At 45.0% G+C, this 15,628-nt stretch overlaps 1 protein-coding gene across 1 annotated transcript in view; it reads left to right on the forward strand.

Moving 5' to 3' along the window:
- The window catches only part of LOC145362038 (STE20/SPS1-related proline-alanine-rich protein kinase-like), a 90,583-nt gene that overhangs the window by 43,067 nt on the left and 31,888 nt on the right, over positions 1–15,628 (forward strand). Inside the window, exons 5-7 of the mRNA XM_080218075.1 lie at positions 9,412–9,524; positions 10,810–10,918; positions 14,162–14,303. Coding sequence (XP_080074201.1) covers positions 9,412–9,524; positions 10,810–10,918; positions 14,162–14,303 — 364 coding nt within the window. The remainder of the gene's footprint in view (positions 1–9,411; positions 9,525–10,809; positions 10,919–14,161; positions 14,304–15,628) is intronic.

A 15,628-nucleotide genomic window follows, 5' to 3' on the forward strand; every position in this document is an offset into this window, starting at 1 on the left:
TGGAGTCATTTTGTGTCCCCCTTTTGGACAGGATATAGATAGGCTGGTATATTGGGCAGATATATGGCAAATGGAGTTTAATCCTGAAAAATGTGAAGTGCTGCATTTTGGCCGAAATAATGTAGGGGGGAGTTATACGATAAAGGGTAGACCTATAAAGAGTATAGAAATGCAGAAGGACCTGGGGGTGCAAGTGCACAAGTCTTTGAAGGTGGCAGTACAAGTGGAGAAGGTTGTGAAGAAAGCTTATGGTATGTTAGCCTTTATAGGAAGGGGTATAGAATATAAGAGCTGGAGTCTAATGTTGCAGTTGTATAGAACGTTGGTTAGGCCACATTTGGAGTACTGCATCCAGTTCTCGTCGCCTTAGTACCGGAAGGACGTGGAGCCCCTGGAGAGAGTGCAGAGGAGGTTTGCCAGGATGCTGCCTGGTATGGAAGGACTGGGGTATGAAGAAAGATTGAACAAATTGGGGCTGTTTTCCCTTGAAAGACGGCGACTGAGGGGGGGATCTAATAGAGGTATATAAGATTATGAAGGGTATAGATAGAGTAAACAGTGGTAAGCTTTTTCCTATGTTAGAAACACATAGTACGAGGGGCCACGGGCTTAGGGTGAGGGGGGAGAGGTATAACACGGATATTAGAGGGAGGTTTTTCACACAGAGGGTAGTGGGGGTATGGAATGCTCTGCCAAGTAAGGTGGTGGAGGCAGGTACGCTGGAGTTGTTTAAGAGTTACTTAAACAGGCACATGAGTGGGACGGAGATGGAGGGATATAGGAGAGTGTTTTAAATAAGGTTCAGTAGCCTTGGGACATCCCTGGTAATGTGTAAGTATGAGGAATGATACTAATGTTTTTCTCTTTTAATTCACAGGTTTTAACTCGGTCCGCCTTGTTGTCCAACAAGGGGCATACACGCGATGGGTCGTACTAGGGCTGCTCTTGGATGTTCAAGAATAGCCTAGTGCTTCATGTCGTTAGTGTACGCTTAAACTGGACCAGATGCTGGGCAACACGACAGCTCAGTGACTATCACTGTTTGCTGTGCAGACACATGGATTTGGGCCGGTGTCTGTGGGAGTTTGCACATTCTCCCCGTGCTTGCGTGGGTTTTCTCCGGGTGCTCCGGTTTCCTCCCACACCCCAAAGATGTGCTATTAGGCTGATTGCAGGTAATAAATTGTCCCTAAATTAGTTTTCCCTCAATGTGGAATGCTGTAAGCATAGATAAGGGTCATGGGTGGAGGGGGGACTCATAATGTTAAAATGGTGGCACGGGCTCGTTGGGCCAAAGGGCCTGTTTCCCGGGCTGTTTTTGTTCTTTGTTCTTTCCCTTTGAATCCAGGCAAAGAGGTTCAGGAGAAAGGTGGCGTGTTTTGTGGGAAAGGCTTGGTAGCTGCTAAACTGGCTTACCAATTCATTTGCATACTCACTTGCATGTAAGGGAATGGTAGCATAGTTATGTTACTGGACTCGTAATCCAGAGATCTGAACAAATGATCCAAAGACATGAGTTCAAATCCCACCATGGCCATTTGGAAACTTAGTAATGATGACCATGTCCTTTAGGGAAGGAAATCTCTTGCCTTTAGCTAGTCTGGCCTATGAGCGACTCCAGCCTCAAAGTAATATGATTAACTCTGTCTCCTAAATGCCCTTTGAAATGGTCTATCAAGCCACTCAGTGAAGGGTAATTAAGGATGGGCAATAAATTATACCATCCTAGGAGATGCTCACATCCTATGAATGAATTTAAAACAAAACTGCCAACAGTGATGAGGCTTCAGGTGAGCAAAGTCTGCTGTTGGATGTCAGGTACAGTCGAATGGATGGAAGGGATACTGTTGAACCATTGACTGAAGAACTCATTGTTTTTGCCATCATGCCAACAAGAGAGAGGCTGCTGCTATAGTGGGCAGAGCACCGGAACCTTCCAGGAAGTGAATGAGCTGGATCCACGGCCAATCATGCTTCAATCACTTTTAAAAATGGTAATGGAGGTCCTGGAGGGGAAAGCAGGCGATCGAGTCAGGAGTGATGAAAAAATAATGGTTCATTAAATCGTTAACGTTTGAAAGGTAAATGGCTAACATTTTTCCTACATAACAACTGAAGTAAACCTACTGTTGTCACTATTTTATATATAGAAAGGTTGAAATAAATGGTCCAGCATGTTTGGCCAGGTTACATCACCCAGTAGAAATACTGCACACGGAGGAAGGAGCACACCAGGCTGACTGGCATACTCAGGGTGAGCAAATTGACCAGTGAGTTAGTTTGCTCAAGTGTCCTTATTTGCACCATGTGATGCAAGGCATTGATGTTTCTATGCATGTGGTGGAATATTGTCATTGCCCTGGGTTCTTGGATCACTCCCTGTGTGCGCACGGTGTTAAAAGGATGTTGAGGGGGACAACTGCTGTGCATTGTGGCTAAGGTGTTCCTTTATGTGTTACAGGTGCGCAGACCAATGACTTGGTTGTTTCCTGAGGTGGCCCTGTGCAGGATCCTTGAAAAGTGTGATGTCCTCTCACTGCTCAAATGTCTTGGCAGTGAATTTGCCCATGGGTGAAGGTTCTTCCTATTGCCTTTTCCCTCCTGTGGCGTGACAGTGGTGTTTTCAGGCATCAATGCTGATGGAGAACTAGATATGGAAGAATGGTGTGTAGTGATGTGTTACAAAACACTTCACTCTTTGTAACGGAAGCAAGCTGTTCTTTATCCCTCAGCTCAAAACCAACCAGCAGTTCATTTTGAATCCATGACCCATGACCCCTGTAAGCATTTGACTTCTATCCAGTTCTCTCTGTACTTCATTAGCATCTTGTCAATTCACTCATACGACATGCTTACAAGTTGCACAGCACAATGCTCCATTACAGAATTTAATGCATTGCTAATGCATGACCTTAGAAACGGCATGTACTGAGGAGATTTTTGTTTTTAAACATCTGCCACACATGATATTAAATTAGTTGTTTTTATAAAACTTTGTGATGCTGATGGAAGTGGACAAAGGACATTATACTTGTGTTCCCACCACCGACTGATGTGTTGGAAGCATAATTTTGAATTAGCATATATGCTGCAGCGACCCACTTAAAAGAAAGAGAACCTGGCTACCTAACACAAACACAGAGATGTCATCAAAATAATGGGTGCAGCCATCAACATCAGCTTGGATTCAGATAGCATTCATTACATTGTAAGAGGACATAAGTTGCAGGACAAAAATGGACAGGGAGCAATAAAGCAAGAGTTGGGACGGGTAAGCTTTGAGGGCTTTTTATAAAGCAGACAGAAAGGTTCAACGATATAGTGAAGGGCAAGGACTTGGATGAGAGCAAGGAGGGAAGCAATGGACGGAGGAGTGATGGGACAGGATGTGGGCAGCAGAGGCTGGTGAGTGTGAAGGTGATGCCAGGATGTGTAATCAGCTAAGATCTCTCAATATTGCAGGGGTCAAAGTAAACAGTCTTGCCGATGGAAAGGACATGGAGCTTGAAGCTCAGCTTTTGTTTGAACAAGACACCAAGGTTGCAGTTAGTCTGGTTCAAAAAAAATGAACAGCAGAAGGGGGAATGGAATCGAGCCTAGGCTGTTGATCCTTTTTATCAGGAGCAAAATCAGATGGCCTCAGTCTTCAAAATGTTCAGTTTGGTAAAGTGCTGACTCATTACAACCTGACATTCATGAACAGTGGTTGTGCAGTCCAGGGTTGTGGAGAAGAGACATCCTCAGTGCAGGCAGAAGGAGTAGCCTAAGGCTGAAACTGTTAGGTTTATTGGAAGTGGGCATTGGAGGAGAAGCTATTGCTGGAAATATGTTGGACATATTGGGGTATGTAAAAGGGTAGTGCCATGGAGTAACCACAGAGAAAAGGCAGTGGCAAAGGTGGAGTGATCAATTGGTGTGGAGAGCTGAATGAGGATGAGGAAGGATGACAGACTGTAGTCACTCTCACACAGGATGTTGGTGACATTGATAAGGACGGTCTTCTTGCGATTCAAAGGGCATAAACTGGATTGAATAGACTGAAACAGGGAAATGTGGGAGAGCCGAGCATGAAATTGGATGGGAGCAACATCTGCAAAGACCTTTTAGAGGAATGGGAGGATAGACGTGGAACCATTGTTCAAGAGAAGAGAGGGATTGAGGGCAAGCTAACAGAGAAATGAGCAATCACAGTGGTGTTAAAGGAGAAGGGAATGATGTCTTTCCGGAGGGAGCTATTAATGATTTTAATGAACATTGAGGCCAGGAATGTGGCATTGATGAAGGTGAGTATGTGAGGGATGCATAGACCATGGGTTGGGGGAAAGCAGAGTGTTGTGATATCAAGGCTGCTCTGAGGGGAAAGCCAGAGGAGGAGGAGACTGTGGCTGAGGCAACAGGATAGCCTCAATCTTGGAGACAAAAAAGTCTAGAAGATCCTCACATTTGACATTGAACATGCTGGTGGAGAGGTTGATCACAATGAAAAGGAGCCTGGAATTGTTCTTACTCTCTGGGATGATTCTGGTTTTGCTTGTGGAGAAGGTTACATGTGATCTGAACATGAATAATCAGGTCAGTGGTGTGCTCACATCTCTGTCACTCTGAGACTTGAGGATATAGGGGAGGTGGCCCACTGGTATTATCACTAGACTATTAATCCAGAAACTGGGGGCCAGGTTTTGAATCCCCCCATGGCAGATGGTGGAATTTGAATTCAATTTTTTTAAAATCTGGAATTAAGAATCTCCTGATGACCATGAAACCATTGTTGATTGTCAGAAAAACCCATCTGGTTCACTAATGTCCTTTAGGGAAGAAAATCTGCTGTCCTTACCTGGTCTGGCCTGCACGTGACTCCAGAACCACAGAAATGTGGTTCACTCTCAACTGCCCTCTGCAAGCCACTTAGTTTCAAAGAACAAAGAACAAAAACAGCCCGGGAAACAGGCCCTTCGGCCCAACGAGCCCACGCCGCCATTTTAACATTACCAGTCCCCCCCCTCCACCCATGACCCTTATCTATTGTTTTATGGCAATCCACATTGAGGGAAACTAATTTAGGGACGATTTATTACTTCCAGTCAGCCTAATAGCACATCTTTGGGGTGTGGGAGGAAACTGGAGCACCCAGAGAAAACCCACGCAAGCACGGGGAGAATGCGCAAACTCCCACAGACACCGGCCCAAATCCATGTGTCTGCACAGCAATCAGTGATAGTCACTGAGCTGTCGTGTTGCCCAGTATCTGGTCCAGTTTAAGCATACACTAACGACATGAAGCACTAGGCCAATCTCGAACATTTAAGAGCAGCCCAAGTACGACCCATCGCGTGTATGCCCCTCGTTGGACAACAAGGCGGACCGACTTAAAACCTGTGAATTAAAAGAGAAAAAACATTATTGTCATACCATATCCTTTTACATTACGAGGGACGTCCCAATGCTAATGAACCTTATTTAAAACAATCTCCTATATCCTCCCATTTCCAACCCACTCATGTGCCTGTCTAAGTTACTCTTAAACAACTCCAGCGTGCTTGCCTCCACCACCTTACTTGGCAGAGCATTCCATACCCCCACTACCCTCTGTGTGAAAAACCTCCGTCTAATATCTGTGTTATACCTCTCCCCCCTCACCTTAAGCCCATGGCCCCTCATACTGTGTGTCTCTAACACAGGAAATAGCTTACCTCTGTTTACTCTATCTATACCCTTCATAATCTTATATACCTCTATTAGATCCCCCCTCAGTCGCCGTCTTTGTTCAACCTTTCCTCATACCTCAGTCCTTCCATACCAGGCAACATCCTGGTAAACCTCCTCTGCACTCTCTCCAGGGTCTCCACGTCCTTCCAGTAGTAAGGCGACCAGAACTGGACGCAGTACTCTAAATGCGGCCTAACCAACGTTCTAAACAACTGCAACATTAGACTCCAGCTCTTATACTCTATACCCCTTCCTATAAAGGCTAACATACCATAGGCTTTCTTCACAACCTTCTCCACTTGTACTGCCACCTTCAAAGACTTGTGCACTTGCACCCCCAGGTCTCGCTGCGTTTCTATACTCTTTATGGACTTACCCTTTATCATATAACTCCCCCCTACATTATTCCGGCCAAAATGCAGCACCTCACATTTATCCGGATTAAACTCCATTTGCCATATATCTGCCCAATATACCAGCCTATCAATATCCCGTTGTATTGCCAGACACTGCTCCTCACTGTCCACCAATCCAGCCATCTTGGTGTCATCAGCAACTAGGAATAGGCAATAAATGCTGGCCCAGCCAGCAAAGCCCATGTCCTACGAATAAAAAAAAACAGAGGTGGGAGAGGTAGCCATCTGTACATAAGTTTAAATATTACATCACACTGAGACCTTTGTCTTTTTCTGTTCAAACAATGGCTAACTTTAAGTTGTAAAAATCTTTGTGAAAAAGAAAATAAACGGAGGATCCACTATATTTGCGTGCTGTGTCATGGAGGAATACTATAGCTGTGAATGGCATTTCAGTCAGTTGACTGTGAGTTAGGGCTGTGATATGCTATGAGGTCCGAGGAACTTTTCTTCACACACAATTTTCATATAGTCAACCCCTCTTTAGCTCTAAGGTGGTTATATTTTGTGTTTGATATCCAAATCCAGAATTTGTAAGAGTTAAGCAAACAGTTACATGGTTCAGTCCATAATGATCAGAATATTTAAAAGGAGTGATTTTCTGACTTTGTGCTTCCAGTGAGAGCTTGAGTTGAAAATCTGTCACACGGTATGATTTTCCAGTCACTTAAGTTAATGATGCACTCAAACTTCCAATATTGGCCCCTCACACACACACTGTGAATTCAGGAAATTACTCTTTAAAGTTTTGTGGTTAGTATGCAGCTATCACACTGAAGACATCACATGTTAAAGCATCACACTTTGTCAAGGAAAACAATTTTTTAAAAAAATCTTAAAATTAAGTTTTTTTTAAAAAAGAGGAGAAAATCCAGCCATTTCCTGCTGGTTTTCTGGACTTTGATAACTTTGTTTCACCCCCAAGTGCAGGAACTGAGGATTAACAAGTGCTGCCAATCTAGACCTTCAGGATATGCTTATTTAAACAAAGGGAATGTTGGCAATGTGGCCTTATTGAACTGAATGCCACCTTTACTGATAAACATCATCACTCTGCCACAGACCAACACTGGGAGAATAGGGAGGGGAGAATCAGTTAGTTCTTGTTAAGAGTTGCTATGGCGCTGGTTCTTACGAACCCTCTGCAGGCCACAGCCATTATATTTATTGGTGTCTTCCATTTGCTACTGGTCTATTAATATTGAACACTAAACATTGAACCATTACATACCATTCTTATGATTTCCAGACTCCACAAATGTATTTGTCAGCATCCGCCCAGTGAGACAGTTAATATTTTAGGTAGATGAGTTCTTACGAAAGATTTCTGACCTGGAATGTCAAGTCCCCATCTCTCTTCACAGATGCTGCCAGACTTGTTGAGTAATTTCAGCGTCATCTGTTTCTGTTTTAGATTTGCAGTATCTGCAGTATTTTGCTTTTGTGTCTGTGAAGCTGCAGCCCAGTGAGGGGTCAGCACCTGAAGGATAGCAGGGGAGGCAATGTTTGTGATTTATTTGATGTGATTCATTCCCAGGTATTTCAACGTGCCATAGTTGTTGACAAAATGTTGGCAACCTATAAATGTATCCTTGTTTGTAAAAAAAAGCTTGCATTTATATAGCACCCTTCATGATCTCAGGCTGTCCAACAGCCAATGATGTTCTTTAGAAGCCTGCTCAATAGTATAATGTAAATGTGATCAAACAACGATGGTGAAAATGTAATTTCTCTTGTGCTGAGATTACTACTTTCTCTGTGCACTGTCAGAGCTCATCCTCACAGTGGTAAATGTGCAGAATTTCAGCACAGCTTCTGCTAACAGCAAAATTAACAGGAACAAGGCACTTTCACAGTTCAGCAGTAACTGGGTGGATTTGCTGCATCAATTTGGAGACGTGGTCTGTAATATTTACAGAAATAGAAATGAATTGCATTTCTGTAGCACCTTCCACATCCTCATGATCCAAAGTGCTTCACAGCCAGGGAGGTACTCTTGAAATCTAGTCATTGTTACGTAGAGAAATATACCAAACTGCAATGTGCTGATGGCCAGATCTGTTTGTAGTGGTGTTGGTTGAATAAATATTAGTCAGAATACTACAAAGATCTGGCCTGCTCTACTTAAGTTAGTGTCATGGGATCTTTGACGTCAAGTTAAAGAACAGTCCAATGCTCCCTCAGTACTCTCCTGCAATGTCAATCTAGATTATGGGACTGTAGTCTCAGGACTGGAGCTTGAACCCACAATCTTCTGAATCAGAGGTGAAAATGTCTTTGCTGAGCCTGTGAAGACATTGACGCAGAATCTTCTGTTTGTGAAAAATAACCAGGTAACTGACTGAAGCAGTAGCAACAAATGCTGCTCAGTTTGGATGGGCTGTTGATACTGTTGTAGTGAGGGGAGGAGGGGCTGTGAGGTGAACTAGTCAAATAGAAACGAAAGAGTCTCTTCAAAGCAGTTTGGAAGTGTGGTGCTATGACAACAGCTAGTGCCACTAGAATGCTGAGCATGGGTTTAATTCTTTCATCCTCAGCCATGTCCCGGCATGGAAGAGCCAACACATTCCCACAAAGCAAAGTTTTTACTTAAGATAGCGACAACCTATTAATAAAATGTGTGGGGCCGTGTTTGCAAGAAAGCAACTTAGGTGGAATCTTTCCCCCACTCTTCCCCCTTTCCCTGCTAGAACCTAACTGGTTTCGACTCAACAGCTCCCCCTGGTGGCACAGCTGAAATCAATAAATCGATGCTCATAGGTAATCGCAAGTTTCAAGCTGCATTTCAGTATATTAAGGTAATAGTAATTTCCGACCTGGAATGTCATCTCTCTTCACAGATGCTGCCAGACTTGTTGAGTAATTTCAGCGTCATCAATAGTAATAGTAATTTAATAGGTAATGATCAGTCAAAACACATTTTTGAGTGTGTTTGAACGTGTATGTGGTGACTCAGTATTTCACGTTTTTATTGGCATGACTTGCTGTGAGCTGAATACCTTACGACTGGCAACAACAACGTGTATTTGACGATTTTTAAAAGCTTAGAAAACTGACTTAAAGACCAGCCCCACAGAGAGACCACTGGGCATGATTTTGTGTCAACAGTAAGTGAACAGATAAGACTGGGCCCTCGAGTTAGAAAAATGTCTGTCAGGAATACCAGAAGATTGGCTTGGAAAGAGCTTTTTTGTAGCTGGAAGCTCTATTGAAAAGTCAAGAGCAGCTTGTGGGCTGATTTTTTTTTTCTTTTGTGATTCCTATTTGTGAGTTTCTCTTCCCGCTGCAGGCAGCGGGGCCACTGCTGTGGTGCAAGCAGCTCTCTGCAAACCCAAGAAGGAGCGCGTGGCAATAAAGAGAATCAACCTGGAGAAATGCAACACAAGCATGGACGAGCTACTGGTGAGTCGTGGCACTGGTTTTATGCGAGGGATTGACTTGCCAACCTTTAGTGTTCATCAAAGTTAGTGCTCCCACACAATGCACCAGTGAGTGGCAAGGCATTGGTAGAATCGAGGTATTGGCCAACTTGGGAGCAGGGCAAGAAAATCAGATCAAATGACAGTTACAGAGTTAATGGGTACAGCTAGCCTGTCACAAGCTCACAAGCTACAGTGAACTGCAGATTCAAGCTGTATTTCCCAGCTTGGCAGACAGCCTGCTTTGCACCACGGAGCTGGAAACATTGGGCCTTGATGCCAATGTGTACGAAATAGCACATTTCATAAAAGTGTCACGGACTAAATTTACCATTAAAGCAAGCAGCATAAATTAGTTCAACAAGAACCTGCATAGAGAAGGAATTTAGACTTATGATAAAGGGATGGGTGGATGGCACCAATATTCCAGCAAGTCCTGATGGCCTTTTTCTGGCTGGGATTCTTGGACCTCGCCTGCAGCTGGGATTCTCCAATCCTGCTGCAGTGAATGGAGATTTGGCTGAGCGCCAAATTCTCTGTTCCTGCTGGCAGTGGAAGCAACCCAGCCTCCGGCTCCAAAACACCAGACAAAATAAGTCAGGGGTGATGTGATGCCTTATGCTGCCAACAAATGGTAATAATTGGGTGTTCTGGTGGGGAGTCACTACGGTTGGTACCTCCAATCATTTGAATAAATTATCTTCAGCATCTGCCCAAAGTGCCAATATCCTCTGACAGGAGACAGAATTGGGGAGTTCAACACTCGTGATTACATCATGAGAGCTCATTTAAGCAACACCTCAACAATCTAGCAAATTCATTTATCTCCTTATCCTGAGGTTGGCATATTTTATTCTCCTGCATCTCACTGGTGCAGCAAAAGATCCTTCTCCTGATGTGAAAGTGGCACACACTGGCACAGTTCTGCAGTTACCAGCTGCCATCCAGTATCTTGACCAAGTGAGCTTTCATTGATTTTGTAAATCTGGGTGAGTAAGCATTGGCAATTTGTGTACCTGATGAAGGCTTCACGGTGAGGTTTAACGCTGTCTTCGCCCAAAGCCCACACACAAGCTTTTCCCAGCATGAGTCAGAAGGTAACCACAATTCACCAACCCGACCTAAGTGGACAGAAGGCAACAGACATGTTGGTGACAGCCTCTGTTGTGCCAGCTTGTTTGGGTTGTTTTCATGGACGCAAGAGACACATTTTGAACTCTAGCTAATATTGCTGTGAAATGCTGAACACTCTGTTTCTCTCTGAACAGAAAGAGATTCAAGCCATGAGTCAGTGCAATCACCCCAATGTTGTGACCTATTTCACCTCATTTGTTGTGAAGGATGAGCTCTGGTTGGTGATGAAGCTGCTGAGTGGAGGTAAGAAACCATAACCCTGGATTTCAGACTGAGAGAAAGAGAAATGTTTTTGCTGTCAGGGCTGTGGGTTTTTGGAATTCTCTATTCCAGAATGCTGTAGATATTCAGGCAGGTTTAGGCCGACACTCTCTGGAATTTAGAAGAATGAGGGGAGATCAAATTGTGGTATACAAGATGATAAAAGGTCTGGATAAAGTAGATGTGGAGCGGATGCTTCCTTTTGTGGGGCATTTTAGGATGAGAGGTCATAGTCTTGGGATAAGGGGTAGCAAATTTAAAATAGTTAAGGAGAAACTACTTCTCCCAAACGGTTGTGAATCTGTGGAATTCACTACCCCAAAGTGTGGTGGATGCTGGGACAGTGAGTAAATTTAAGGAGGAGTTAGATAGATTTTTAATTGGTAATGGGTTGAAGTATTATGGGAAGAATGCAGGAAAATGGGGATGTGGAGCACATCAGCCATGATCGAGCAGAGCAGACGCGATGGGCTGAATGGCCTAATTCTGCTCCTATATCTTATTCTAAACTGGGACAGAAAAGGGAATTGAGGGATAGGAAGGGGGTGGATTGGAGGTAGAACAGCCATGAGCACATTGAATACCAGAGCAGGCTAGAGGGGCCTCATGATCTTGCTGCGATTTCTTATGTTCCTATAGATCTACAACAGTCACCTTCCTTTAATAATACTGTAGTATTTATTATTGTATGTTCAAGGCTGAGAGTTCAATGAGAGCAGTAACATGAGATAGACAATATTGAGGTAGAAGCATGTTATACAGCCCACCCAATTGTCTTTTCCATCCGGCAATTTGTTGTTTTACATTCCTGCCCAAGCTGAATTTAAATGAGTGAATGGAATAATGTAACATTTTACTATTTATTGGCATGGAGCGGGTGAGGGTGGGAGGGGCGAGAGAGGGGGAGGAGGGGAGAGAAAGAGAAGGGGGAGAGAGAGAAATGGGGGGAGAGAGTGGGAGGAGAGAGAGACAGACAGAGACAGAGATAGGAGAGAGAGTAGAAAAGGAGCAGTAAATAGAGGGAGGGTGCGAGGGAGGGCGAGGGATGAGAAAGAGGGGAGGATAGATTGAAAAAGGAGGGGTAGGAGAGAGAGGGATGGAAGAGGGAGGAGTGAGAGAAGATGGTTGGGGGAAAGAGGGGAAGAGGAAATGGGTAGAGGGGGACAAAAAGTAGGGAGTAGAGAAAGAGAGAGGAGGGAGTGAGAGATGAGGGAGGGAGAGGGAGAGAGAACTGGGGAGGGAGGGGTGGAGAAGGGGGGAGGGGGAGTGAGATGGGGAAGAGGGGAGTAGGAGAGAGAGAGGGGTGGGTGAAAGGGGGAAAGAGGGAGGGAGAGAGGGGGGCAATAGAGGGGCTAGGAGGGAGAGGGTACAGTAGAGGGAGAGGGGGCAATAGAGGGGCTAGGAGGGAGAGAGGGGGCAATAGAGGGGCTGGGGGGAAGATGGGGGCAATAGAGAGGCTAGCAGGGAGAGGGGCAGAAGAGAGTGGGGGGAGCGAGGGGGAAGGTGGGGAATGGGTGAACAGGGGGAGGGTGGGGGAAGGGAGGGAGGGAAAGGGAGGGGGAGGGGAAAAGCAGGGTGGAAGGGGGGTGGAAGGGGCAGGGAGGCGGGTGGGCGGTGCATGTGGGGCAGGGAGGGCGGGGGCATGTGAGGCAGGGAGGGGGAGGGCAGGGCGTGTGGGGCAGGTGGGGAGGGGAGAAGGGTGGGGAGTGGGTGAGGTGGGAGGGGGTGGGCGCGGGGGGCGGGCAGGGAGGGAGAGCAGGGTGGGGCAAGGAGGGGAGGTGGGGTGGGCAGGGGGGAAGGGAAGACAGGGAGGGGTGGGGAGGGAGGAGGGGGAAGACAGGGAGGGGGCAGGAAAGAGAGGCACAAAAAGTGAGCAGATGGGGAGCAAGAGAGAGAAAGGAAGGGGTGGGGGGAGGGTCAGAAAAAGAGGTGGGCGGAGAGGAGGAAAGAGAGAGGGGAGGAGGGGGAGGAGGGTAGAGAAGGGGAGGATGGAAAGGAGGGAGAGAAAGAGAGCGAGCACAGGAAGGAGAGAGAGTGTACTAGTGGCAGGAGAGAGAATGAGCGGGAAGGTGTGGGGATGAAGAGTATAGTGTGAGGTCACATTCAGATACGCCATGATCTCATTGAATGGCAGATGCCAAGGTATGAGATCAAAACCCTAAGATATGTTGTGAAGTTAGACTAGACGTCAGTTATTTGCTGTTTTGGCATTAATGTGACGATGTTGTTTCACTCCAGGTACGATTCAATCAACACATTAGAAAGCTTTTTATCAAAAGAAACCTTATTGAACAATACAGTTTAACAATAAGAATGCTTAACATTTACCAATTGAACAATGCTTAAACACGACAAGATACAATTTTTAACCTATGCCAATGAGTTCCAATTCAAGTAATATTCCTCATATGGACATAAAACCCGTCTTCAAAATCAGTTAGCAACCCCCATGCTCACGTTCTTGTATTGTCTTACAGCTTTTTAAACACCTTTGGAAACAGAGACTGCTGTCTTCTGACAGCCCCAAACAGCAGCCTCCAGAGAGAGACAAAAAGACACCTCTTGCTTCTTTCAGGACCAGGCAGAAAATGAAATAAAAGAGAAACTGTGTGTGTTTCCCCTGCAAGTTTAGCTCCTCCCTTTCATGTGACTATGCCCCTATCACCTAATCAAACTCTACCCTGAAACCTCAGGGGAAAGAAATAAATAGAAATGCATTAATTCAAACACCCCATCAGCTAAAACCAATGATTACTCTACATTGTCAGAATGTAAGCTGCCTAGTGCAGACAAATTGGCACCATAAAACAGAACTGAATTTCAAACATACCCCTTACAAGAAACATAATATAAATACATTTCTTAAAGGCGCATTATCATCACAGGGAGCAGGCTCGAGGGGCCAAATGGCTTACTCCTGCTCTTAGGTCATATGTTCGCAAAAAAAAACAGGAGGGAGAGAGAGAGCGAACACTGGGTCAGAGAGCAAACAGGAGGGACAGAGTATCTGGATATATGATGAGTGAGGAAGAGAGAAAGAGACAGAGAGTGAGGGTGGAGAGTGCAGGAGGGAATGTAGTGTAGCGAGAGAGAGAGAAAAAGCAAGATTGTGTGGGTAAGAAAGATAGAGAGAGGAAGAACACAGGAGAGATATATAGCGGGAGGAGATGAGAGAGATTTGTGTCTGGACGCATGGTGACCTGGCATTTCCAACCCCTGTTCCAGGCTCAATGTTGGATATAATCAGGAGGACAATCAGCAACAACGAACACAAGACTGGTGTGCTAGATGAGCCAGTAATAGCAACAGTGTTAAAAGAGGTGTTGGAGGGCTTGGATTATCTTCACAGGAATGGACAAATACACAGGTGAACTTTTTAATCTCTGACTCTTATTGAATGTGTGTTTCATGGTAGGGGGAAGGGGAGGGGAGGTGGGGGTGGCTAGCTGGCACTGAAGAGATTAAAGGAATTAACTCAGTAATTTTATACAAACAGGAAATGGTGTATTTAGCCCTTTATTGGGGGGCTGCAGATAATCTTCTTATCGAAGTATCATATTCTTCATTCAGACAATTCTGGGCATTGGTCAGTATTTTATGGTGAAAAAGAAATTAAGAACTTGCATTTATGTAATGCCTTTCATGGCCTTGCGACATCCCAAGTTTCGCTGTAAATGAGTTTTACAGACAAGTAATTACCCTTCAAGTATAGCTTCTGTTCTAATATAGGAAAAACGGCAGTCACTTTGTGCACAGCAAGCTCCCACTAACAGCAATATGAAAATGACCAGATAATCTGTTTTTGGGATGTTGATTAAGGGATTAAAGTAAAGTTAAAGTTTATTTATTAGCGTCACAATTAGATTTACATTCACATTGCACTGAAGTTACTCTGAAAAACCCCCAAGTCGCCACACTCTGGTGCCTGTTCGGGTACACTGAGGGAGAATTTAGCATGGCCAGTCCACCTAACCAGCATATCTTTCATACTGTGGGAGGAAACTGGAGCACCCGGAGGAAACACATGCAGACATGGAGAGAGCATGCAAACTCCACACAGACAGTAACCCAAGCTGGGAATTCAACCTGAGTCCCTGGCACTGTGAGGCAGCAGTGCTAACCACTGCACCACTCCCATTGAACATTGGCTTGTACATTGAGGAGAGCTCCCCTGCTCGTTTCAAAAAATGACGAGATCTTTTATGTTCACCTGAGATCTTGGTTTAATATTCCATCTGAATGATAGCACCTACAACAGTGCAGTACTCCCTCAGCACTGCAGCAGGAGTGAGAGCCTAGATTACGTACTCAAGTCTCTGGAGTAGGATTTGAACCCACAGACTTCTGACAAGAGATGAGAGTGCTACCCACGGACTCATGGCTGACACAGATACCTTAGGGATCAGCTGTTTTACTGTGTCTATCGTGGGTTGTCTTGGGAGACAGCATGTTATAATTTGGTAAAGGTTTTGCTCATTGATACAAGGAGGATCAATGTTAAATAATGAAGGGCTGACTTGAAACAAAAGTGGGGTAAAAAAAGAGGAGGGACACAGTACAAGATCTGAATGTTTGACACCAGAACTAGGAGCAGGAGAGGGCAATTCAGCCCCTTGAGCCTGCTCCGCCATTCAATGCAATCATGGCTGATCTTGTCTCAGCCTCAACTCCACTTCCCTACCCGTTCTCCAT

The sequence above is a fragment of the Carcharhinus amblyrhynchos genome, chromosome X (assembly GCF_965287045.1).
Source record: "Carcharhinus amblyrhynchos chromosome X, sCarAmb.v2.hapA, whole genome shotgun sequence".
Lineage (NCBI taxonomy): Eukaryota > Metazoa > Chordata > Chondrichthyes > Carcharhiniformes > Carcharhinidae > Carcharhinus > Carcharhinus amblyrhynchos.